The 26,424-nt window shown below is 58.0% G+C and overlaps 1 protein-coding gene across 1 annotated transcript; it reads left to right on the forward strand.

Annotated features, from left to right (window-relative positions):
* Window positions 1–3,234: 3,234 nt before the first annotated feature.
* Window positions 3,235–24,972, forward strand: NAPA (NSF attachment protein alpha). Its single transcript, XM_002923038.4, has 11 exons — window positions 3,235–3,479; window positions 11,891–11,970; window positions 14,142–14,258; window positions 18,933–18,979; window positions 20,132–20,209; window positions 20,459–20,514; window positions 20,612–20,696; window positions 21,530–21,634; window positions 22,719–22,787; window positions 23,218–23,268; window positions 24,202–24,972. Exons 1-11 carry the CDS (start codon window positions 3,382–3,384, stop codon window positions 24,301–24,303), a joined length of 888 nt encoding a protein of 295 aa, XP_002923084.1. The 5' UTR covers window positions 3,235–3,381; the 3' UTR covers window positions 24,304–24,972.
* Window positions 24,973–26,424: the final 1,452 nt, after the last annotated feature.

Here is a 26,424-nt window from a genome sequence, read left to right on the forward strand (position 1 = left end):
TAAGAAGGTGAGACGGTGGCCCAGGCTGAAGAGGGACAGAAACTCGGGGAGTAGGGGAGCATCTTAGGGGTAGACTCAGCCTTGCTGATGGGTCCCCTCCCAGGGAGAAGTGGTAAGGGAAAGGACAGGTCAGGGCCAGCAAGGCAGCTTTGGGGCTCGGCACCTGAGTAGATGTCAGTAAGTCAGATGGGGAAGAGCGGGGATACCTCAGAGGACTGATCACCTCGAGGTGCGATTGTGTCCGTCATAGCAGGTGTTGTGTTCTGAGGGACTGGAGGAGAGCAGGGCAGAGGGTAGTGTCAGCCATCCCAGGGGGGCCAGGTTGCAACTAAGTAACCTGGGCAGGAGGGGGAGCGGAGGAGCAAGTTGAGTTTGAAGCACTTAGAACCCTTGTGGTTAAGGGAAAGGGCTCAGAATCAGGTATGCTAAGAGCTGGAATTTACAGCCCGACTCCTTTCTTTGTGACCTTGGGCAAGTCACTTTCCCTGTTTCAGCCTCCATGTTCTCATTCTGTAAAATGGGACTGAAAGTGCCTTCCCTTACGTCTCGGTTCAGTGAGAAGAGGTAAATGACAGGTTTGGCAGGGTGCCCCGCAGGAACTGAGCAGCTGCTGTTTAATGCGTCCTCCTGCTCTTATTGTTTGGGTCTCGCCCTGAATGACAAGCTCAGCTGCTGGAACAGAAAGACCCTGACTTAACGGGTGGGTGGTATATTAGTTCGCTAGTGCTGCAAAACAAATCGCGCTAAAATTCAACAGCTTTAAACAAACTGGAGCTTTTATAATAGCACCACTCAGACAGGGAACTGAAACTGCTTGTGGTGATCCAGCCTCCCCCCCCAACACCTCCCCACACTGATCTGCGGTCAGAAGACAGTGCCCACCGCAAGAAGGTGGTCTAAGAGAGTCTCAGAATGTCAGAGCAAAGGTTTCTTGTGAATTACTCCGCCTCAGCTAAACCCCATCCTCACTCCCAAATAACAGTGTTTTCTCCCCCAGTGGTCCTTGGATTATGTGTGTCTGAATTATCTGGGAATCTTGTAAGAAAATGCATAGTCCCGTATCCTGTCACCGACTTTCATAATTGGAATCGTTGGGGGTAGGGCCCTAGAACTTGAATTTTTTTTTATTTTTTTTTAAAAATTTTATTTATTTTTCGACAGAGATAGAGACAGCCAGCGAGAGAGAGAACACAAGCAAGGGGAGTGGGAGAGGAAGAAGCAGGCTCAGCGGAGGAGCCTGATGTGGGGCTCGATCCCGTAACCCGGGATCACGCCCTGAGCCGAAGGCAGACGCTTAACCGCTGTGCCACCCAGGCGCCCCCTTGAATTTTTTTAAAGAAGATCTCATAGTCGAATCGTTTTTAGATTTTTTCAGAAAGATTGTGAAAATGGTACTGACAATTCTGATAAATCCCACACCCAGTTCCCTCTATTGCTTTTTTTAAAGATTTACTTATTTGAGAGAGAGAACTCAAGCAGGGGGAAGAACAGAAGGAGAGGGAGAGAAATCTTCAAGAAGACTCCCCCTGAGTGCAGAGCCCAACTGGGGCTCGATCACAGGACCCTGAGATCATGACCTGAGCTGAAATCAAGAGTCAGATGCTTAAGCAGCTGAGCCACCCAGTCTCCCCTAATTAATATCTTAGATGAGTGTGGCACATCTGTTACAATTACCAAACCAATATTGACACATTACTATTAAGTAAAGTCCACAATTTATTCACATTTCCTTAGTTGTTACCCAACGTTCATCTTCTGTTCCAGGATCCCACCCAGGATACCACATTTCATTTAGTGGGCGTGTCTCCATAGGCTTCTCTTGGCTGTGACAGCTTCTCTGACTTTCCTTGTTTTTAATGATTTGACAGTGTTGAGAGAGCCTGGTTAAGTGTTTTGGAGAATGTGCCTCAACTGGGGTTTGATGCTTGTGATAGATGGGGAGAGGGTGGTGTCAGGAGCCATCCTTCACAGAAGTGACGTGCCATTCACATCCCATTATTGAGAGTACATTCTGTCAGTGTGATTCACCACTGTTGATGTTAACCTCAGTCACCTGGCTGACAGTGGGTCTCAGGTTTCTCCACTGGAAGCAGGCTCCCCATCCCCTTCCCATACCACACTCTGGAGGGAAGTCCCGGGGTCGTCCACACTGAGGAGTGAGGGGTTACACTCCACCTTCTGGAGGGAGGAGTCCACATGAACTATTCGGAACTCTTCTGCATGAAATATTTGTCGATTCCCCCCATGTATTTCAGTCATTCATTTACACCAGCATGGGCTCAGGGACATTTTATACAATTGGATTATAATCCAGTACTAGTTTAATGTATTGCTCAAATTGTTCCAGCTTTGGACATTGGGAGCTCTTTCAGTTGGCTCCTGTGTCTCTGACATACCCTACCGTTTGTGTGTGTATCTCTCTCTCTCTCTCACACACACACACACACACACACACACACACACACACCCCTTTTAGGCACTACAAAATGCTCCAGGCTCATCCTGTGTAATTTCCTGCCCAAGACTCCAAGCAGCCATTTATCAAGGAGTCCTGGTTCCTTTCATTGGAGAATGGTATTAAAAACAAAGATCTAGGCTCTGCGTGTGAATTTTTGACACGCTCTCTCCGGCTTTTTTTTTTTTTTTTTTTTAATGAATCCAGAGAGAGACCTCGCTCAGTTTTGTTTCTAAGTACTTTACTGGCTTTCCCAAACCAGTTCCAGTATCCGTCAGCAGAGGGCGCACGAAAAGGCAGAGCGCTTCCCTTGCCGCTTACGCCTCTCTAGTGAAGAACCGCGGGAGTTAAGGAGCGGAGGTCGGGACAGAGCTGTGCGCAGGACACCTGTCAAATCCGGAGGAGGGCGGGGCGTATCTTCCGGCAGCGTCGGGAGCTGTCACGTGAGGGTCAATGGTCGGCTGACTGCGGCGCAAGTTCCGCGGAGAGGTACGGGACGAGGCGAGGAACGCTGCTGATTGGTGGAGCAGGAGACAGAGAGCTGGACCTCGGGACGGGTCTTTGACGGTGGGAACTACGATTGGCTTATGTGAGTCACGTGGTATGTCGTAGAGCGCACCAGGAAGCGTGGAGTGGCCTACGCGGAAGTATGCGCAAGCGTTGAAGCATCGCGTCGCCGATTGGCGGCCTTGAGTCACGGGGCGGTGTGCGGCAGCTGGCAAGGGCGTGGCCGGCAGGGCGCGCGCCTCCCTACCAGCCCGCTGGTTGGCCGGCGCACGTCACATGGTGCCGGGCAGCGGGCGGTGCGCACCGGTGCGACGTAAACGCAGCCCTCTAAGCTCCCCCGACCTGTCTACCGCGGCCGGGTTTCGGCCGAGTGCCGTGGGCCCGGGTCGGGCCGTTTGCTGAGTATTTTTGAGGCCGCCATGGACAACTCCGGGAAAGAAGCGGAGGCGATGGCGCTGCTGGCCGAGGCGGAGCGCAAAGTGAAGAACTCTCAGTCCTTCTTCTCGGGCCTCTTTGGGTGAGAACCGCGCCGAGGGGTCGGCTGGGACCTACGCTTGGGAGGACGAAGGAGTCATGGCCTGAAGCAGCGGGGTAGAGTCGCACAGCTCGAGCCTAGAGAATGCAGGGGATTCCGGGAGGAGGTGCCGTGATCTAAAGTAGCAGAGCGGACACAGGCTAAGGGCAGGGGGCCCGGGCAGTGTCAACACGGTTGGAGGAGAGACAGTCTGAGGTTTTGGGAGGGCTCTGGGCTGAGGGCACCCAAACCGAGGCCACACCGTCTTGAGGCGGTAAGGGGACCCAGGCTGAAGATGGGCCAAGAGGCCGGAGGAGAACCTGGGCCGAGGCAACACGGTCTGAGGCCTCGAAGGGGATCGGCCTGGGAGAGCAGCCAGGTCAAGGAGTCTTTTGGAGTTCTAGGAGAATCTATCTGAAGGATTTCTGATGGGTACTGTGGGACCTGGGACTGAGTCACCGGCCTTGCAGATTGACCTTTCCAAGGCGCACCGCAGTGGATTTGCATGAGCTTTGGGCGATGAGGGTGAGGGGGTCAGGGCTAAGGTGATCCTGGGAGTGATGAGCCCAAGTCTGCGGTGTGTGAGGGTGCGTGAGAGAAAGCTGCATGAACTGGAGAAAGGGCTTGGACTTGAGGGGCTGGAGAACATTGACGATTTTAGTGGGGGGCGTCTTAGTGTGTCTGGGACTCTATGACAAGGTACCCTAGGACAGGTGGCTTATAAACATCAGAAATTTATCTCTAACAGTTGGGAGGCTGGAAGTCCAAGATCAGGGTCCTGGCAGATTTTGTGTCTGGTGAGGGCCTGCTTTCTCATAGGGGATTTGTCACTGTGCCCTCACATTGTGGAAGGGGGGGAACTAGCGCTCTGGAGTCTCTCTTATAAAGGCACTTATCCCAGTCAGGAGGACTCTGCCTCATGGCCTAATCACTTCCCAAAGGCCCCTATCTCCTAATACCATCATCTTAGAGGTTAGGATCTTGACACATGAATCTCGAGAGGACACATTCAGTCCATAACAGGGCCACTCTTGGAGGGTTCCCATTTGCCTTTTAGAAAGGACTGCGGCAGCTGGTGTGGGGGAGAGTGAAGGCAGTGACAGTAGTAATACCCGATAATATTCATTAAGTTCTCTGATTCTGAGTCAGATCTGGGCCAGGCACTTTACCCGTGTCCTTGCATTGAATCCTCATAACATCCCTGTGGAGGTGGACAGAGTTACTTGCCTGATTCCTCAGTAAGTGGGAGACCTGGGCCTTTCTCATCCCAGAGCTGTCTTGCTGCCACACTCATTTCTCCTCAAGGCTTGTGCCCATTTCTGGACAGTACACTTAGGAAGGATGCTGGCAGACTTCGGTGTCTTAGGGGGCTCCCACCCTGTAACTCTCCCCCCCGCCCCGCCCCGCATGGCACTTTTCTCCAAACGTTCGAGAAAAAGAGCCAGTGTGTTCATCCCAGTCCCTTACAGCTCCAAAAGCAGTTGAGATGGTGCTGAGAGGGGAGTGGGCAAGGCGAGAGCAGAGGGCAGAGGTACTGACGGAAGCCTGTCTGGGAGCAGGGAGGATAGTGACAAGTCAGCCCAGACGACGACTCTTGGCCAGCAACCACTCCTGGCACCTCCTCACCTCTGGAGCTGGGGTTTCATGTGTTCAGCATTTCACGGCTGCTTTTTCTTAAGGCCCCCAGTGGCTTCGGGGACCGCAGAATAGAGTGTTGGGGCTCAGCTTGTCTCTCATGTTTTTCCCTCCCCTTTCAGAAACAGTGATAACATTCCAAACTAGTCACTGGCCAAGTAGGGTAGCTCTCACCTGGGATCCGGGGCAATCCCGTGTCCTTGGATGTTCGGGCCTTCTTTGTTCTTCACTGTTTCTGGGCCGCCAGACACTAGAGGGCTTTGGGGCACCAGCAGCCCGTGAGGGAGGCGGTACCAGCCAGTTAGTAGATCAGAACTACTTGTATACCTTCTCTCTGGCTCCTTCCTCCTCCCTCAAGTCCCCAGCCAGAGCACATGCACCTGGGTCGGGGAGCTGTAGGGAAGGGGGCGGGCAGCCCAGACTTCTCACTGGAAGCAAAAAGATGGAGAGTTCCTGAGTGAAGCACAGTGAAACCTCAGAAAAGGGGGCACGCCTTCTCCTTCTTCCTGCTCCAAGGCTTCAGATGAATCCAGAAACTTCCCTGCTGTGCCCCCTCTGGCATGGTACAAGTTCTAAGCGGTGGTTTTGTTCCCTGGGGCTGGTCCTTGTCCCTGACACCTCCACCGTTGCCCCCCATCCCCTGCCTACTGACATCCAAGACAAAAACTTTTCTGTTTGGATACCAACATTGATAGGAAGTTTCTGTGTCAGTGGAATGGAAATCATAGTAATAGCTACATCACGGGGTGGTCCTAAAGAGTCACAGAGAACGTGCTTGTGAAGTGAGCACACAGCGCCTGACCCTGGTAAGTGTTGTACTCACTGTTATTATTAAGTACTGTCACTGGAAGTTGGGCGGGAGGTGCTGGACCAATGGGGATGATAGGGTGTTGTGTAGACCAAGAGCACGCTCCCAAAGAGGGAATGTTGACCGCTCAGCTCCTGTTTAAACTGCCTGTACGCACCAGGGAGCCCCGGGAGCCCTGGAGGCTGGCTTTTGTAGGGGAAGAATGGCTGCGCCGTTCCGGGTACTGGGCCTTAGCCAAGCCCGGTGTGGGAGCCGCGGCTTCCCACTGTGCTTTGAACCCCCCTCCCCCTGCAGAGCCTGCACGAGGCCTGGCCCGCCTCGCTCCAGTGGGCGCTGCGGCCACTCAGGGCGCCCTGCCAGCTGCTGGCCTCTGCAGCTGAAAACTCGGGTGTCCCTTGGCCAGGCTCAGAGTGGAGTCCTTCCCGAGGGGATGCAAGGTTTGGGGGTACCCCGGCCATCAGTTTGCTGCAGTCCCAGGGTTCTGCCTTTCTCGATGGAGGGGGACTTTGCTGCCCGGTTGTGCAGAACTTCCAGGGCTCCCGTTTGGGGCAGGACAGCTGAGAGGCCGAGGTTTTCTGGAAACATCTATTAAGGGAAGGAAATGCGTTCAGCTCTTGGGCTGCAGTGAAGTCATCTTGTTGGGGTGCAGAGGGGCATCAGTAGGAGAACTAGAGGAGTTTCCCCCTGCCCCCCGCCGTGCATAGGCGTGGCCCCCTGCCATTGAGCTTACGGTCAGGAAGGCAGTGGCCTGTGAATAAGCATTGTCAGCAGGATGAGTAAGGGGGTGGGGAGGCCAGAGGCCCAAGGCTCTATGGAAATCAGAGGAGGGTGCCACCTTGCCAACCTGGGGGCAGGGGAGGTAAAGCTCACACTGAGATTGGAAATAAACATTTCTAGAACGTGCTCTCTCTGCCAGCCTGATAAGAGCCAAGCTGAGCCCCTGCCGTGGGGCAGGCACTCTCCCAGGTGCTACCTGCGAGATTGCGAGAGCCTCCAGCAACCCCACCAGGTATGGCGTCCTCCCCCCACCCCCCGCCGTGACAGAGGGACCCAGGGCACACAAGCCATGAGGCCGCATTTGAGTCCAGGCCTAACTACAGTCCCCGATTTTTCCACCACCTCACGTGACTCTAGAATTCCCCTTGCCAGGTGGCTGGCAGCCCTCAGAGAGTGTTTCTCCTCCTTCATATGATAGCAGCCGTTTGAGCACCTGCTCTGCTCTGCCCTGTGTGCCAGGTATGGTGCAGGCATCATCTCCAATCCCCACAGGGCCGCTTCCCAGATCGGGTTCCTTGTCTCCGTTTTACAGATAAAGCGACTGAGGCTCTGCGATTGCTAGCCCAAGTTCACGCCGTTATCAGAGTGCCTGAAACTGGTCTCAGCCCAGGTCCCTTGGCCCCCAGGTCCATTCTGTTTCTACTTCTTGCCCATTACAGACATGTCACAAGAGTGACCTGTGATGGTTGCAGAACCCAGCGGTTAGAACATAACATTATCCTTTCATCTTTCTTGGGGCCTGTGTGCACACCGTGGGGGCCCAGGCCCTGCCCCGCAGGTGCTCATAGCTGTTAGACCGGGGTAGGGGGAGGCGGTGAAGGGCTTAGCCTTGCAGGTGGGCAGGAGGAGAAGCCGGGGGATCCCACAGCTCTGGCCGTGACAGCTCGGTGCCTTCAGCGGAGGAGCAGGGCCAGTGGCCTCCCGCTCCCCGTGCCAGGTGGACCTTCGTGTTCTCCGATGTTCCTTCCGCCTGCAGCACTGATGGGAGCTTCCATGAGGGGCTGGTTTAACGACTGCCTCCCTCGCTTAGAGGCAGCTCAGTGCGGCTCCAGCAGAGAGCAGCATCTGCTCGTCAGGTGAGGGAAATCTGCACAGCGTTGGCTGTTTAATCTAGAGCAGAGGCAAGAGCAGGCAGGGACCTTGTCCACTTTCTTGTTTTCCGGAAGACCCTTGGACATGGGGAAGGAAGCCTCTCAGATCACTGAGTGAGTGAGACGCAAGGCAGGGCTTGATCTCCAGGCCCGAGTCCTGTTTCTGGGTGCTGCCACTTTCTGGCAGTGTGAGCGTGGGCAGGCCCCTTAACCCCTCTGAGTCCCAGCTTCCTCCTCAGTGAAGCAGGGGTACTACCCAAAGCATTACTGTATGGAACCCTGCGCCCCTACCAGGCCATTCTAATCACATAATGGAGGTGTGTAGAATGTGAGACACGGTAAGGGTGGGACAGGCCCTGGGGTCCCTTCTTCCCCATCCGGGACACTGGCCGGAGAAACTGAGGACAGGACTGAGGGGCAGTGGCTGTGGCCCTCCGGAGGCACAGGAGAGTAAGGGAGGGTCGAGGACCTACGACAGGAGTTATTCCATCTGCCCTGCCCTTTGCGGCCCTTAGGAGAGTGCAGGTGGGCCGGGTGGCGTGTTTCTGGGAGCCAGGAAGTGCCCAGGGGGTGGAGGAAGGAGCGAGGGAGGCTGAGACTCTGCCCTGCAGACCCCCCTGGCCCAGGGCCTGCCGGGCCGTCTGTGCATCGCTGGCACCGCGCACTCCTCTCCATATGGCAGTCGCTGGAGGTTGGTGGCTGTGCCTAGGAGCCCTAAGACTGCTTCCTCCGCCTGGGGAGGGGGCAGAAAGCAGAGCTGAGTGGGTAATTATAGACAGCCCTGCACCAGGCTGGCCCAAACCAGTTCCCTCTATTCCTGGCATGATTCGGAGCCGGAGCCTCAGGATGGGGAGAGCTAAGCAGAGGCAGATCGGGGGAGGTCAGTGGGGGAGGGACAGTCAGCTGTCGCATGTGCTGCCACTGGGCTCTTCAGGAGAGGCAGGCCCAACTAGCTTTTCTGGATCTCCTGCAGGAGGCACTGGAGGAGGCCTGGTTTCTTCCCCAAAGGGAGTTTGCCACCCTATGATGAGTGCTCTGAGCCACCCCGACCTCGGGGAAAAGTCCTGTCATAAACTCTGCAGGTTTACGCTGTAGGGAGGCAGCATGGTAGAGCACCGAAGCTGGGGACTTCTTCCTTCTGGTCACTCTCCCTGCCAGAAACCTCCCTGTTATGTTATCATAGGGCCTCACGCCTTCCCCTGTCCTCCAGCCTGGGGCTCCCCCACCTGCTTCTCCGGCCTCATTTCCTACCCCTCCCTGCACCGCAGCCAGCCTGGCTCTCGGCTGTTCCTTGAACTGGCCACGCTTGTTTCTGTCGTAGGGCCTTTGCACATGCTGTGACTGCTTTCTGGGAATGCTCTTCCCTCTTTCTGTCTGTAGCTCCTTAGTCATCTCTGAAGACTGACCTTGAATCTCGCATCCTCACAGCAGTGACCACGACCTGCCCATCCAGAGAGGCCCCTGCTCCCCCAGTCCCTCCAGTGCTTACTCACTCTTGAGTCGTCTTGCTGATTTCCTGTTTACTGAGGGCCAGGTCCTTCTCCTCAGTTTACTGCTATTATGTGCAGTGTTTGGCACATAATAAGGGCTCAGATTTGTTCCCCAGGTGCATAAGTGGCTGTGGGAAGGCCTCTGTTGCAAGATCTGCCAGTGACCTGAGGCAAGTCACTTGTCCCCTCTGGGAACGCTACTTCCATCCCTTGAAGAAGAGGATGGAACTCCAGAGATTCCCCTGTCATCGCCTGGCATGGAAATGGCCAGGACCCAAGTCCTGAGAGGAGGGAGGAGGCAGGCCTGAGCAGACACTAATCCCTCCGGTTTCCCCACTCCGCAGTTAGAACCATTGACCCAGTGCAGGGCTGGCCTGGGATCACAGAATTTCAGCCCGGCAGCTGACAGCCTTTGTGTTCTGTGTTCACTCTGTCCCACTGAGCTGAAACAAACCAGCTGGGGCCGACTCTGTTCATTGTTGATCACCCCGCTTTGGGCCTCTCGGTGGGACGAGTTTTTTCAGAGAATGGCTGCATCTGGATAGGACTTCGTTGTTCCCACAAAGAAGGGAAGGATGAGCTAGGCGATCCATGGCACAGGGAGACAAGATTTCAGTCTGTGAACGCATCCATCCCCTTTAAGTCAGAGAACATTCTAGAGAAGGTCCCCTAGAGGATTTTTGTAGCTAGGCCCCGAAGGCCCCTACCACCTGTGCAAGTTCCTCACCTCTCCAAGGCCAGGAGTGGGTTCTAGAGAAGTCACTCCAAGCAGGAGCCCCAAGCCCAAGGTGTGTTGAGCCCGCTGGGGTGAAGCTGTCCAGGGAAGACCCTGGAAACCGGGGAGCCACTTCCTATGGAAGAGCAGCGGCTAGGGAGGGGGGACACCATCAGCACAGCCCCAGAAGGCAGAGACTTGTCACCTGAAGAAGCAGCTCCCCTCCGGTGATGTGGATTTGGGTGCTGGAGTTCCAGTCCTAGACAGACAGACAGCCTGCCCTGGGGTGTATTTACCAAGGAAACAGCGTGACTCGGAAGACGTCACTGGTGGCCACTTTCCAAGTGGTGGGTCTAGATCCGGCTTTTTCCTCCCCAGCTCACCTGAGCTCTCTGAATCGCCTGGGCCCATTGTTTAAAAAGCCTGATTCCAGGCCCCACCCAGACCTACTGAGTGAAATCCTCCCAGGAGGGTGGCTAGGGGAGCTGGTGAGATTATTTTAACTAGCAGCTCCTGTGATTCCAAGGACGGGACCGAAGGAAGCGCTGTGAACACGACTCCCAGAACTACCCTGGAGGCCCTCCACAGCCACAACTGGGGCTGGCCGCTTTTCAGGGCCAGTGGACATGGGTCAGGGGGGACAGGAGTGATGATTTATGTGGCTTTTTATTGGAAAATACCTCTCTTTTCTCCCCGTTCGACACAAAACACTGATGTCAGCGAAGAGAGAAAAATCCATTTGGGGGAACTCAGCACGTGGGGTTTTTTTCTCCTGGTTTCTTTGGGCCATGGGAGTTTGAACAGTTGCGGAGGCCACAGACCTCACGAGCTGAGGCAGGTTGCATTCTTGGAGGTGGAAGGACAGAAGCATGGCAGGGACTCACGAGGTGCTCATGGAGGTTCCCCCCCGCCAATTCAGAAAAAGCTTCCTGTGTACTGCTTGGAGACCGGGAGGGCAGAGCAAAGCTGCCCAAACGGAATGCTCTTTATTCATTTATTTTAAACATACTCCTCCGTATCTCTCAGGCGCCTACTCTTGCACAGTAAGTTTGGTTTTGCCATTTTAAATAATTCTGCACTGAACATCCTTATAACTTTTTTGATTAGTTTCTTGGGGTAGACTGCTAGAAATGTAGTTCATTGCTGGACCACAGAACTAAATGTAAATCCTGATATTTAAAAAGATTTATATATATCTTTTATATGTTCTATATTATTACGTTTTAGCGGATAAAATAGGCAGAAGATGGAAAAATTCGGACAGTACAAAGGAGAAGTGTATGGTAATGCAGTCTTGTCTCTCGCACTTGGCCCCCCAGTTCTGTAGACCCTACCTTAGAGGGAAAAAGGCTGTGACTGGTTTTTTGGGTCCATCTGCTCCGTCCTGAATTAGTAACGGCACGCTCATAGGGTCGAGAGGTCTTCCTTGAACATCTACAGTGTGCGGGGCACGGGCTTAAGGCATTGGGAAATGGACCAGGCATCCAGAGCTGGGCTCTCCCAGAATGCTTTGTGGGGAGTGGGGCGGTAGGGGAATTTGCATAGAGCCTGGGAACCAGTGTTCACTGAGCAGAAGTGGAAGAGGCCGTCAGAGGCCGGGCTCATGGGGAGGTTTGGAAGTTTTCCCCCTCCCCAGCCCAGTCCTGCTGAGTGGGGGTGACCCAGGCCTCCCCACGGGGGCCCGGGCAGCCTTCCTCTAGCTTGCCTTTGTGTGGAGGGAGCGGGGGCCACAGGCTCAGTCTCCCCTGAGCCCTCAGCAGAGGCCTGGGTTATAGCGGGCTTCACAGGGGCCTTATGGGGGTGGGGGCACGTTGCTCCACTGTCACCAGGACAGAATGCTGGCTTGCTCCTCACTAGCAGACGAGCGTGTCTCATCTCCTTTTCCCTTCTTTCCCCAGAGGCTCATCTAAAATAGAGGAAGCATGTGAGATCTACACCAGAGCAGCAAACATGTTCAAAATGGCCAAAAACTGGAGTGGTATGTGATCTCCGCTAGAACCCCTTCGTGCTCCCTTCTCCTCTTTTCCCTCAGCTTCCAATCCTGGAGGCCTGATCCGGGTTCGCTTTGTAGCCCCCCATCTCTCTATGCCATCTCTGGCACTGGAATCCCATCGGCCTGCCATTAGCTCGCTTCAAGCCCACTGGGTTATTTTGCTTGGGTCACGGGCCCTTGGCGAGAGGACTCTACGGATAAGGATAGATTATTGAATCCAGATAGCTCTTAGAGGGGTTGCTCCTTAAACTCAGAATGTGAAGTTTCCCTGGAAACTCCTCCCTAGTGCTTCGATCAGGTCTGAATTCTAGGCCTGGGGGACCATTCTAGTGGTTCCAATAGTCGCTTTAACCATTAACCATTTATCAACTGCTCCCCTAAGTGCCCAGCATGCGCACTGAATTGAATCATCACGGCAGCTCTGTGAGGGGCGCTACCGTTAATAGCCCCCATTGTTGGAAACCAAGGCTTGGCTGAGCCCCAGGCCTGAGGCGCCACCACTAGTGAGCCACCGAACCAGAATTCAGAAGGCAGAGCTCTGACGCTGGAGCAGGGTGCTTGACCTGCCCGTGTGTGGCTTCAGGACCTTTGCAGCCGGAGTGACTTCAGTTCACGGCATGGCCCAGGCTGGCCGTGTGACCCTGGGCAGGTTACTTCCCTATCTGATTCCTCCTCGGTCCGACAGCAGTCCCACCCCCCTGAGGCCACAGTGGGGACTCACACACAGTGTCACCAGTGTCACATACTTCTGCAAGGGCCTCCACCCAGCAGAGGGCAGCCTGGGTCACGTGCCTCCCGAGACGCTCGCTACCTGTGTCTCGCTACCAGAGTCGTGGCTGCTCTGACTTGGCTTCGAGGTTGTGGTCAGACTCTGGCAAGGCTGGTGCTTGGCCAGCTCCACCAAGCAGAGGTGGGCAGGCAGGGAGAGGCTCCTAGAGGTCAGAGAAGCCAGAAGAGCTGGCCGGGACCTGCCCGAGGGCCTGCAGGAGAGCTTTGCTAGGCAGCTGGGCTGATTCCATGACACGGCCTCAGGCTTCAGCACTGAATCAAGGAAATTGAGCAAAGACAGGTTTGGGACCCAGGGAGGAACTTCTGACCGGAGGGAGACACAGCCCGGAATGGGACCCTGGAGGCAGGGTGTGGAGGCCCAGGGTGAGACGGAGTCTTCTCGTTTTCTGAGAACGCTTTTGGTTTCCTGGAAACTAGAAGGGTTTTTCTGAGCTTTCGCCGAATATATTGTGCACACAGCCACACGCCCTGTGTAATTTCATGCTCGCAAACTAAGAAGGTGCCATTAGAGAAAGAATATTTCTCCATCACAGAGAGGTTGCTTTGCACCTAAAATTTGTTACTTCCTCCCCACCTATTCAAACAAAAATCCTGGGCCGTGTTTCGTTTTTCTCCCAACGACACTGCTTTTCTGGAAAGTTTGCGCTCACGTTTGAGCCCTTAAAAATGATAAATCACGCATGATGGAAACTGGGCTGCTTTTTCTTTCCTGCTGACGTTCCAGGAGGGGGTCAGCTCAGGAGTTCTGTGATGGAGGAGGGTGGAGGGCAGCGGAGCCTCAGGTGGAGGCTGGCCGAGCTGCTGGTGGGCCTTGGAGCTTCCGGTTAGGACAGTCCCACCCCTGCGCTCCAGCCCCGGAGGAGGAGCGATGCCATGGTCTCCTGCAAGCCGTAAGGCAGTTGAGACAGATGGGTGACCACAGTGGCTTGGGAGCAGCACAGGATGACAGCATGCAGCCAAGTACAGGACAGACGGGGCTTCCCCTGTGGTCTGCACCGCCCTCTGCCCATGGGCACTTGTCCCCATGCCCTCGAGTTCCTGCTGTCCCACGGGGCCACTGCTGGGGTTAGCTGGGGATCGTGTCTATATCCTGCAAAGCCCCTGGCCCTGTCTGCCTTCTCCTTGGATCTTTAGAAGCGGGTGGCCCCGGAAATGCTGGCAAAGGCTGGGGTTAGGGCTGCGGGATAGCTGGGGTCAGGAGGCCTGAGGCTGAGGCCTTCACACAACCCCCACCCCCCACCCAGCGCCAGTCCCTTCCTCTCTCCAGCCCCCTCTGCATTCCTGAGAGCCACCTCCCGGGGCAGCTTCGGAGCGGCTTCCAACAAGCAGAGCTCCACTGAGGCTGAGCTCACTCTTTTCTGTTCCAGCTGCCGGAAGCGCATTCTGCCAGGCAGCCCAGCTGCACCTGCAGCTCCAGAGCAAACACGACGCAGCCACCTGCTTTGTGGATGCCGGCAACGCATTCAAGAAAGCTGACCCCCAAGGTGAGCCTCGGCGGGGCCCCGGGGCCATCCTGAGCACTCTTGCAGAGAAGTCCTCCAGTTTCCGTGAGGCTCCGGTTTCCTCCAGGGGCCACCGCACGCACCACAGGCTGGCAGGGAGACACTTGCGCTCGAACTTCAGAATTGGCTCCCTTCCGGTTGGCATTTGCATCCCGCTCCAAGCCTCCGCCTCTCCCCTGCTACTTTGCGTGCGCCGCTGAGCACTCNGTGGCCCCCCCCCCCCCCCCCCCCGCCGCCCGGGAGCATTTGGGAGTGGGAGTTACATTGCAGACCCACCGCATGCCAAGGAGAGGGGAAAATCTGTTCTGTTGTCAGAATTAACATGCAGAAGGGGGGTGGGAGGGGGTTCTGAGACCAGCCAGGTAGGAGTTGCTGCCGAAAAAGGAGCGGAAATTATCCTAACCTGGCTTCCCTACACCCTGGGGGGGAAATCAGAACAGCGCCCAAGACGGGAGTTGCCAGAGAACAAGTTACTTAAAATGAGGGCGTGTTGGGGAGAGAAGCCTGGTTTGGGACTGACTGATGGCAAGAAAACCATTTGTCCCACTGGGCTCGTCCCGAAGCACAAGCACAGCCCAGTGGGTACCAGAATTTTGGGTCTCGGAGCTGGAATTTCAATTTCTGTTTCTCATCTCGGTGCCAGACACAGGTTGCTGAGTTTTTAATTTTAGCAAGCAAAGATACTGTTTTTAGGTGACCATCTATTGTTACTATTCTCTCATGAGAACAGGCACTATGTGAATGTTTCAAGAAAAAAAAAAACCCCAAAAAGGAGTTGCCTTATCTTGGAACGCAGACCTGCCCTTCCCAAGAGAGGCCAGTTGTCCGTCGGGCCCTGAGGTGTTGGCGAGGCTTGGCGAGTACCATTCCCGCCCCGGTGCTGGGGAGTGGTTGGCAGATCAGCTGCCTCCACCAGGGACCTATCGTTCCCAGGCAGGGGTTGGGTGTCTGTGTCCCCAGATGTGACCAGTCACTGCTGCGTAGCTGGGTGTCTCACAGAGGGTGGCCCAGGCTCGGCGAGAACCAGAGGGGAGGCTCTGTGGTGGGGTGGGCCGTAGCAGGTCGTGTGGGAGATGGGATGAGGACCCAGGGCAGCCTCGAATCACCCAGGGACATCTGTCCCTTCCCCCCCGCCCAGCCTTCCCTCTGCTCCCTGGGGAACTGGTCTTCCTGGCGCTGCCGCCCCAGCATCTGTGATGTTCAGCTGTTGCTCCGGAGTGACCGGAAGGACTCGTTTCTGGGGCAGTAGTCCAGTGCCAGGCTTCATGACACGTGCGCGGCGCCGTGGGCTCTTTAAACAAACCCCAGCGCTTCCCTTGGACAGGCCCCCACCTGGCTTTGTGATGTCGCGTCCTTAGTCCTCCGGTGGCTTCTGATCTGAGCTTTTCCAGCTCGAGGCAGGGCTCTGCAAGGGGTGTGTTGGGTGCTGGGGCCCGGGGGGGGGGTGTGACCCCAAGCGGGGCCCCAGGAAGCACGGAGGGTAGCAGAGGTATCCCACGCCAGTGGGAGAGGGGCAGTCATTGGGTCTGCTGACGTGGCCATCGTGGGGCTCACAGACCAACTTGGTTTCTCCAGGGATCAGCAAGCATGGTTTGCTGCCCTGGGAGCTGATTGCAGGGCGGGGGGGCGGTGGTGGAGGAAGGACCTTTCAGGCGGAAGAGGAGCAATGATGAGGAGGGGAGCCTAATTGGGGCACAGCCCAGAGTGGGTGCCTTGGCTGGAGGTCCAGGTTCTTGGTGCTGAGCAGGGAGGGGCACTGGAGCAGTGACCCAGCACCGCCACCTCGCAGACTCCCCACCCGAATAATGGTTCGTGCAGCACGGTCTCCTGAGTCTAGACCGAGCCTCTTCCCCTGTGACCTTGGGCAGTCGCTCCATCCTTTGGGCCTCCGTTTCCTGGTCTGGTAAGGCAGGGGCCACATGGGGGAAAAAGCACAGGCTTGGCCAGCACAGCACCTGGCGTGTAATAAGTATCTAGTAAGGGGAGGCCCTTGGCTCCCGTCAGAGGCCCAGCCTCCTCCCCTTGGCCACACGACTTGTAAGACAGAGCTGGAGGGCCCACTTGGAACCCCACCAGGTTTCCCCAAGCAGGTGGCCAGCTCCCTGGGGCCTTGCTGGTCCCCTCGGCTGCCTGGAAGACCTCTGTCCGCGTCAGCACCTCCTGCAAGAGTCCTGGAGGGCCCTCCCCGCGAGAGGCAGCTGGTGCCCAGCCCGCACGGAAGGCCTGTCAGAGTGCTCTGTCTCTGCGGGTCTGCCTGGCATGGTGGGCCTTGGGGGGGGTGGGCATGATGCCCCTAGCTGTCAGTGGTTCCCCGGTTTCCCAGCCTTTGCCGGAGGGACTCCGGCCAGGGAGGCATCTAACCCCAGGCACCAGAGAGCCGGACCCGGGGCAGCGTGCGCCAGTTACTGGTGCCTCCTGTGAACCAGACGCGGCAGCAGCTTCCTTTAACCCAGTCCGCTTCCTTGTGGGACTCTGCCATCTGCCCCCGTTGCACCCAGGAGGGCTGAGTCCCAGGCTTGATGTGGGAAACAGCAGCCGGACCCGGAGGCCGCTCGAGCCCAGTGGGTGGGGAGAGGGCCCTGGGTTGCACGACTCCTGGTGGGCCTAAGCCAGCACTTTCCCGCCTCTGGACCGCAGCACCCCCCACCCCGGGCTGGATCTCATCCGGGGGTGCTCTGGCCACCCATCCGTGGGGGCCTGGTTACTGGAGATAAGCCGGTCGTGTCCCATGTGTCAGTGGCTTGTCTGCCAGCACGTGTTGGGGTGTCGGCTGGCAGCCTGCCGCTTGGAGGGACAGCTGTCCCCGAGCCAGGAGCAGGCGTGAGGGGGACTTAACCCCATGAATCCGTGTTGCTGCCTGGGGGGGATCTTCTCCCCCGCCCAGCCGCTGCCCTCCAGGGGCCGTGCCTTGCTGACAGCACTCTGGCACCAGTACCTGCAGGCCTGGGGCGGCAGCCGTGGGGGAGCCTGTCCTACCAGAGGAGCTTGCAGCTTCTCCCCCTCCCAGCCTACTTATTTCACCGGGAGCCTCCTGCACCGCCCCACCGTGCAGGTGCTGCGTGGGGCTCCCCAGTGTTCCAGGAGAGGGAGCCAGTAAGTCGCCCTGCTGGCCACAGCACCCCCCACCCTGGTGTGGAGGATGAGCAGGGGTGAGATGTGCAGAGGCGGCTCCCTGCAGCCCGGCCAGCTAGCTCCTTACCAGCCTTCTCGTCGTGTTCAACCACCCCCTGGCTGCTTCAATTCACAAATACTCTCTTTCAAGATGTGTGCGTGTCTTCAAGTGAGACTGTTGCCGGCTACAGTTTTTTTTCTGTGTTCTCTCTCTCTGCCTCCTCTTTACCTTGTTTACTTCTTCTCTGGTGCCCCGGGCTTCCAACTGTCCGCCTCAGAACCCTGACCAATTGCTGTACCTTCTCTGAATCTTTCTGGCATCCCCAGAGGCCTTTCAGAACTGGACCAAACCTTCCGCCCCTCCCTCCCCCCAGGAGTGCTCACAGACACCCACCTTTCACATGTAAATTTAGGGGGGCTTGTGGACTCCCTGGAGGCCCAGCCACAGGTCTGAGGCTGAGCGCCTCTGTTCGCATGTGTCCCATCCCCTGTCCCCCCAGGTAGTGAGACTTTTAGCCCCATAAGAGCAGGCGCCAGCTTTGGCCCTTCTCCGTGGCTTTTCCGCCCAGTGGGCCTGGCTGACTGTGGGGGCCCCGGGGACGGACCAGGAGCCTGCTGGGTGCCCTGGACGGCAGGATGAACTTCCAGCCCCACCCCAGCTCAAAGCCCACGTCCTAGGTCTGCACCTCCCCCAACACCTTTTCCTCAGAGATGCATTAAAAAAAATCCACCCTGAGAGCTCATCTCTGTCTGCTAGAAAATGCCTCCCACTCATGCTGCTCTCTTTCCTCCAAATAACGTGTCAAAAAAAAAAAAAAGCCATGCCCAGATTTCAGGTCTTGGAAGAGGTAGTACAACAAAGGTAGCCGAGCAAAGGTTCTCCTTTGATGGGCCTTCCTGGTGTTTGCTGTGTTGGGGAGACCTGTGTTTGAGGAGCGGGCGGGTGGCAGAGGGACAAGAGCAGAGGGCTCTGCTGAACGCGGACATGTGGGTAGGAGACAGGGAGATTCCAGCCCGAGGGGCCTGGGTGTCCCAGCATCCAGCCCCCTCCTGCCGTAGACGGAGGCCAGGTAGGTGCAGGGGACATGGTGCAGTGACAAGGTGCCAGAGCCCGGGTGGAACCCTGGGCGCCCCTCAGAGGTCAAGCCTGGCTGCCTCTGGTCCCCCTTCCCCCTTGCCAGCCCCTCTTGTTGCGGAGAGCAGGGCCCTTGTGGGCCTGGCTCCGAACGCCCGTGGGAAGCTGGCTGTCTGCCTGTGTTCCGTCCCCGGGGTTGCCGGGAGGGTGGTGGCATTGTGGCAACCCTGGGAGAGACGACAGCCCTCAGCAGGTCACGGTCTGCACAGTGCATTCCTCTGAGCACATTACCTGGGACTCGGGGATCCCTCCCACTCCCCGCCCAGCCACGGGAGCACAGCCCTGGCCGCTCCGAGGGCCCAGTGTTCTCTGCAGGCCGCCAGGCGCCCACCCTGCCTCCTTTCCTGGCTTCTGCTGAGATCACTTCTCTTTCTCATCTCTCCTCCTCGCCTCCCTTTTTCTCTCCCCAGAGGCCATTAACTGTTTGATGAGAGCAATCGAGATCTACACAGACATGGTAAGCGTCACTGCTCATCCTGTCCCCCTCCTGCCCCACCATATTACTGCAGCCTGCCCTCCCCGACTTCGGCACCTAGAGCAGGCTCGAGGGGCAGTGGGAGCTGGGGGAGTCTGGTCACCTGGGCCAGCCCCTGCCCTGCCCCAGGGAGCACCCCCATGACAGGTGAGGCCCAGAGGCGGCTCCGCCAGAGCCAGGGCCAGGGACCGAGACCCGGCTCAGGCTCCTGTCCACTCTGCTTTTTGGCCCTCACACTCTACCTCTGTCTCGTCGGACCCCTTCCCCAGGCAGGTCCTGGGCCATGCTGGCGTATCGCAGTTAGAACAGCACTTGCTGCCATCTGCTGAACCCGGCATTGTCAGCCAGCTCGTTTAATCCTCCCCTGCCACAGCCCCTTGGAGTAGGAACCGTTCTCCCATGTGACAGGGAAGGGGAGCCCAGACAGGCGACGTGACTTGCCCAGGGACACATGCCCACAAACGGGAGTCGCTGAGCCCAGAGCTTCGCCCTTTCCTGATGTCCCTCGGCAGGGCCAGACTGGACGCCTGCTGGGTGCTGGTGGCCCGTGCTCAGCCCCTCTGGGAGCTCCAGGCCTCTTTGGGGAGAGATGTGCTTGTCTATGGGGGAAGCTAGGGGGTGGGTCTGGAAGGGGGGGCAGCCTCCACGGCCACACTGGGGGCCAGGGAATGCCGAGAAAGGCTGTTCTGCCGCAGTGGGGATGCCTGGCTGTCAGCCTGGTTTCTCCAGAGCTTTTACCAGGCGATTCTAGGCTGGTATTTCCACCTCTCTGGGCCATCTGTCAAATGCTTCCCTGGGCCGGGCCCTCCGCCAGGTACACATGCCCCCATTACCTCTGGCGTCGCCTCGTCTGCCTGTGTCCCTTTGGATAGGATGGACATGGAGGCTGAATGTGGAGGGACGTGCCCCAGGTCACCCTGTCAGGGCGGCACTCGGACCCAGGCCTCTCAGTCAAGCTTCCTGTTGAAGGCCTGTGCCCCTCTGGCTCTTTGTACCCTCTTGTGCACACCTCACTGGTACAGCCAAGGGGCAGGGACCCGCCAGCTTTGGGGACCCGGAAGGGCAAGGAGGGGCTGGGGTGGGGCACTGGGGACATCAGTCGTCACAGAGGGCCCCTTCCCGTGTCCCACCCAGGGCCGATTCACGATCGCGGCCAAGCACCACATCTCCATCGCTGAGATCTACGAGACAGAGCTAGTGGACATCGAGAAGGTAAGTGGCCGGTGGTGGCCCTGCTTGGCTGATGGTGGGGAAGAACCGCAGCAGCCAGTCCCCTCGGGCTGGGGCGCATCTCTGTTAGGCCTGCTCTGTTCACTTGGGAGCCCTCTGGTGTCTGAGTACTGGAAGAGGGGCGTGGAGCATTGGCAGAACTTGCATGAAGGGCTCAGGGCCAGGCCTGTGGTGAACAGCAGTCGCATTGCCACCTCCTTGCCCTCTGGCCCCTCCCTGTGTCTCCCCCAGGCCATCGCTCACTACGAGCAGTCTGCAGACTACTACAAAGGGGAGGAATCCAACAGGTACGGAGCCATGGGCTCCCTCCCCCTGCCCTCCCCAGCCCTCAGGCCGGCCACCAGGCCACTCCCGACCTCTCTCTTCTCCGCCCACCCCGCACAGCTCAGCCAACAAGTGTCTGCTGAAGGTGGCCGGTTACGCTGCACAGCTGGAGCAATATCAGAAGGCCATTGACATCTACGAGCAGGTGGGGACAGGTGGGGCTCCAGGCCCTGCTCTCCAGGAGGGCACCGTGCCCGTCGTCTGCACCGTGCTCCCTCCCCCTGCCTTCCTCTCTTCTTCCCTCCATCACCCCCCTGGCGCTCCTCCTGTCCTCACTTGGCTAAAACTTTCTCCACCCATGACCCCACGCGGTGTCCTCACCCTCTCCCTGCGTGCTTCTCACAGGGAGCTTCCTGGGAGGCCCAGGGTCCTGGAGGGAATGGGAAGAATCACTGAGGTCTGGGGTGGCCAGAGGGAGCTGAGGAGCCTGCAGGAAGGGGACCGGAAAGTACAGTCCCTCACACACGGTGGGAGGGGCAGGGAAGGAGCATCACGTGGGTGTGCGGGCTCCCCTGGGCTATGTGGGGAGGGCTGGGCGGGCCAGGCTGTCCTGGGGGTTCAGCTTGGCCAAGAGAAAGGCAGGCAGCTGGCCTTGGAGGAGAGGGGGGTGGGCGCCACCTCTCATGTTCCCGCAGCCTGCCGCCCCTCTGCCCACCGTGTGCCAGCCTCCCGTGGGGCCTGACAGCGGGGCCGCCTCCTCCCCAGCGTCTTGGGCGCCTCACGGGGCCCAGGGACACCTGGCTTCAGCCCTGTGGCAACACCCACCCCCTGTCATACCCTGGTCCTTAGCTTCCAGCACACCACTGGCCGACTTCCCTGGGGCTGGTCCTTGGCCTCCCTCCCCTTGGGGTCCTGGGTTGGCAGCGCTTCACCTGGGACACGGACGCGGCTCCTAGCTGGCCCCCAGGTGCCTGGCTGTAACCCTGGCCCTCTGGCTGCCTGCCCCAAGCTTACGATGCCGCCTCCACATGCCCCCAGGTGGGAACCAACGCCATGGACAGCCCCCTCCTCAAGTACAGCGCCAAGGACTACTTCTTCAAGGCGGCCCTCTGCCACTTCTGCATTGACATGCTCAACGCCAAGGTGAGCCGGGGCCCCGTGGGCCCACCCAGAGCTTCCCCCGGCTCCCAGTGAGCACCTGGGAGCATTACGTCTATCTTAGGCCAAGTCGCCTCTTCCCTTAATAAGGGCGAGCCCCTCCCTCATGTCCGGCGCCCGACAGGCAGCCATGGGCAGAAGGTGCTTGCTCTCGCTGCCGTGTCCCATCCCTGGTGTCGCCTGCCCAGTCTCTGCCCCTTTTGAGTTTATCCAGCTCCTGGCTCAGTCAGCGCCAGGCCTTGTTTTCAGTGAGAGCACATTTTGAATCCTTACTGCATCCCTTGAAGTCAGCGTTACTATCCCTGTTCTACAGAGGCTGAGACCAGAGACCCTTATTTAAGGCCACATGGCTGGATTCCAGATCTTTCTGACTCCCAGTGGCATGATCTGAAGCATAGTGTGCGTGCCCACACCACCCATTTTCAGGGCTTCTTGGCAATGGGGGGGCGGTCAGTGCTGGCGAGGGGGTGGGGAACGGTCGGGGGAGGAGCTGGAGTTTTCTGGGGTGCAGTGTTGCCAGGCCCTCCAGCCACCCTGTCCTCCGCCACACGGTGTGTCTTAGTGCCACCGCCACCCCTGCTCCTGTTGTGGGTAAGAGCTCGGGCTCTGGCGTTGGGCCCATTCGCATCCCTTCATGTACCCTGTCGCCTGAGCAGGTCATTGTGCGTTTCCCCACTTTCAGAATGGGGGTCACCATCATTCGACCCTCCCTGGGTCCACATGATGGTTAAATGTGTGAAGCGCCCAGCACCAGCCCTGGCACGTAGCATGGGCTCCTATAAGGCAGCTGGTATTTGCCTCCTACCCTGAGCACCGGCCTGGGAGAGCCTACCCCCCCACCCCGCTTCATCCCCACAAGCTGTCTCTGCAGCCAGGCCTGGCTGGGCACAGCCCTGTGGAGGTGCCCGCCAGGCGCAGAGCCAGGTGACAATGGAAGCTGGGGGGTGGGCACAGAGCACGGACTCGGAGCCAGGCATCTCAGATCCCCTTGGCTGCCAGGCTGGTGGCTCCGATGGCCCATCTTCATTACCTTGTCCCCTTCCTTCCTCCCAACCCTTGCGATGTCCAGCTTGCTGTCCAGAAGTACGAGGAGCTGTTTCCTGCGTTCTCTGGTTCCCGAGAGTGCACGCTGATGAAAGTGAGTGCAGGGCGCTCCGCCGCCCTCCCCCCCGGCCTTTCCCTGCCTCTGGGCCTGGAGGGCTCAGCCAGGACTGGGGGGGGTGGGGAGAAGCAGAGCCTTGGGCTCTGGTTACTATAATCACCAAGGTTTGTACAGTGGTTCTTAAGGGTCTCTGGTTTTTGTTCTGTTTTCCTCCTCCTCTCATTTGTGGCTCCATAGGCTTAGGTGGTGATGGAGGTGGGGATAGAGCCGGGAGGCTGTGTGATCTCACACAAGCGCACACGCGCACCCATGCACGGGGCAGGGGTTGAACAGCCCCTTACGCCCTCTCCAGCACGGGAGCCCCCTGACCTCCAGCCCCCAGGTGGTGTATGTGTGGGTCTAATCCAGGTCAGGCCTCAGGCCAGCCTTGGCCCCTGACCCCTGCCTGCCTGCCATTTCCTTGCAGAAATTGTTAGATGCCCATGAGGAACAGAACGTTGACAGCTACACTGAGGCGGTGAGTGGCTGGGATGAGGGCAGGGGGCGCCCTTCTCAGACACACTCTGCTGTGAATCCCACCCTTTCTCCAGCCACGGCCCTGGCTGTGAATTGCTTTCTCCAGTCACCCCAGAATCCTCACGGGGAGCCCCAGGGGTATAGGAGGTGTTCTCCCCATATTAGAGATGATGGCACTGGGGTGAGGTGAGGAGACTCCTCGGCACCTTGCGGGCAGAGCTGGGATGCAGACCCATGTCTGTCTGTCTGTCCCTGAAGGCCAAGGTCTTTGCACCAGTGAGTGCCCCCGGTGAGCAGTAGGGAGGAGCGGGGACGGGGACGGAGGGAGACGAGTCATGGAAGGACCCCCGTTCCAGCACCAGCTTCCATGATAGAACTGCCCCGCAGACGTGTTTCTCCCTTTCCTTACTCTCTTCTGAATAATCTGGAAGTTGGTTGGGCCCAGGTCAGGTCCTAATCCAGTCATCTAGACTGCATCTGTCAGCTGTGTCTCCTGGGTGCCCCTCAGGAATCCTACACCACAAGCGATGACAGAGACCAAAGACCCTCCGGTCCATCCTGCCCCGGGCGGCGGGTGGGATGTCAGGGTGCTCAGCCACGGAGAAGGGAGAGGCGGGGCTGCAGCACAGTAACAGGGTGCGGGTTCTCTCTCTGGCCCCTGTGCCCATGGCTTGGAACAGGCCTTCACACCTCCAGGCCTGTTTCCCACCCATCAAACAAGGAAGCTGGACCACTTAATGCGGCAGCATCTTTTCTTTTCCCCAAGGCAGCCTTAGAGGGGGCCCCCTCCCTCTGCTCCTCCTCAGGGAGGCTGGGACACATGTAGAGAATTTGGGGACCAGAGACTGTGGGACTGGGGACAAGGAGGGAGCCAGGGCCGGGTGTGGGACCAGCCCCCCCATCACCTCCCCCTCCCCCTCCCCGTGCATCCCAGGTGAAGGAGTACGACGCCATTTCCCGGCTGGACCAGTGGCTCACCACCATGCTGCTTCGCATCAAGAAGACGATCCAGGGGGACGAGGAGGACCTGCGTTAAGCCCCGCCCAGCCCCCTGGCGCCTGTCTTCCTGCCCCATCTTCTCTACCCCCCGCGCCCCTCCAGCGCGTGAGCCCAGAGAGAGAGGTGGGCCCGAGACCTTGGCTGTGAGACCTTCCCTCCCTTCCCGCAGAGGAGTCTCCCCAAGCCACAGTGCGGGCTCAGGCCTGCTTCCGAGCCCCTGAGGCCGGGCCTGCTGGCCGGACAGTCCCCCTCTGATCTTGCTGCATCCCCCGCCTCCTGCCCATTTATTTAAGCCCCTCAAAGGTGCCCCTTCTTTGGCCCAAAACACAGATTCTTTGACACAGACCTATTTGCTGTGGGTGCTGCCAGGGGTGGGGGTCAGCATCTGGTCCCCCATCTCCTGACCAGCTGAGGCACGAGGCTGGTTTCTGTCGGCCCCACTTGTCCTCCAGCCGACCTCTGAGCACATGTAACCGCTGAGATTTGCTCTCGCCGTGGGGGTGGGCTCCTTCCCCTCCAGGGCTGGGAACCCCACCCCACCCCCAGCCTCCTGCAGCCCTGACCTCTCAGGACAGACCGCAGACCCTGGAGCTCAGAGGGTCATCCCTGCACCCACCCCTACATCTGCTCCTTCCCTAGTGCTTTGAGGTTTTGTGGTCGGAAGCTGCAGCTGGCCTAAGAAAATAAAAAAGAACACTTCGCATGAGTCTCTCTTCTTCCTCGCCTCTGCTGCCCCCTTCTTCCTCCAGGGCTGGTGTCCTGTCTTCCTGCCCCTCCTGGTCCCCACCTTGGGCTCTGGGCACACTTTGTGGGAAAGGAGAGGGCAAGCATGACTGGAAGATGGGGCTGGGGTCAGAGGTCCTGGGGGAGGCCTGGGGATGGGTGGGCTCGGGGAGGAGCCACGGGCTTGGGAGGCTGGGAGCACCTGGTTTGGTCCTGTGGCCTCAGGGTTCTGTGGGCCTCAGTTTCCTCTGCTGGGACAGTGGGTGGCAGTAGCAGCGCACAGCTGGCTGGAGAATGGAGCGTAAGGACAGTGGCGGTAAGGAGGGTGGAAGAGCCTCCTTGTGTCCATGTCTCCCTGGAAGGAGGGTTGAAAGCCCCAGTGGTGTTTGTTCCTGGAGCCCAGCAAGACGGGGATACGACTTTGGTGGGCAGGGCACGAAGACCAAGTGGGTATGGCAAGTGGAGGAGGGGACGACAGGAGCCCTCTGCCTGGGGAAGGTGGGCAAGAACCACCTGCCTCCACCGCACGCCACAATGGAGGCTTGCGTGGAGGTGAGCAGTCCGATGCGCGTGTGCTGTGCCTGGCCCTAGGTTGCGGGGGACGGAGCTGGAGGAGGCTCAGTTCCCAAAATGCGCCGTGGGATGGGATGTCGGGAAGTGAACACGGGTCAGGATGCAGAGGAGGGGCCGCCTGGGAGACCAGGTCAGGCTCCTCGAAGAGGTGCTTCAGGCTGGAACCTGGAAGAAGTCCAAGAGAGGTTCAGGTTCACCATGTCAAGAGCGAATGGACTACAGCACCATGCCCCACTCATGTCCCCTTCAGCTCCTCCCACAGCTCCTATGGATTGATTGATGATGGCTGCCTAGAGCTCAGTTAAGACTCCTGAGACCTAAGATCGATTACAGATGTCTGCCACAGGCACAGAGTGAAGGATATGTAGCACCAGAGTCTGTTTCTGCCACCCGTGACCTCAATAGTGAGTCTCAACCCTGGCTGTGCTTAAAATCATTTGAAGTACACAAGCTTGGGTCACAGCGTGATAAACTGTGATTTGGGTGAAGCTCCCCACTCTTTTGGGCGGTTTTGGTTTTTTCCTGAAAATTCCACAGCTGAGTCACATGTGCTGCTAGGGGTGGAAATCACCGAGCAGGTCAATTCTTTCCTTCCCAACCTATAACTTCGTTTATTCACTTGACAGATGTTAAGCGAATGTAGCTTAGAGGTTACCGCGTGAGGGAGAAACAGCCTGAAGAAAACAGTCTTCAGAAGCAGAATTAGACACCACATTCAATTGACTCGGCAAGCATCTACTAAGCACCTACTGTATGCCATGCCTGGTCTAGGCCCTGGGCATATAGCATGAAACCACATAGCCAGACCCTGCCCTCCAGGAGGTTTTGCTCACCAAATCCCAGAGTCTGGAATGGACACAAA

Source organism: Ailuropoda melanoleuca, chromosome 12 (assembly GCF_002007445.2).
Source record: "Ailuropoda melanoleuca isolate Jingjing chromosome 12, ASM200744v2, whole genome shotgun sequence".
Classification (NCBI taxonomy): Eukaryota; Metazoa; Chordata; class Mammalia; order Carnivora; family Ursidae; genus Ailuropoda; species Ailuropoda melanoleuca.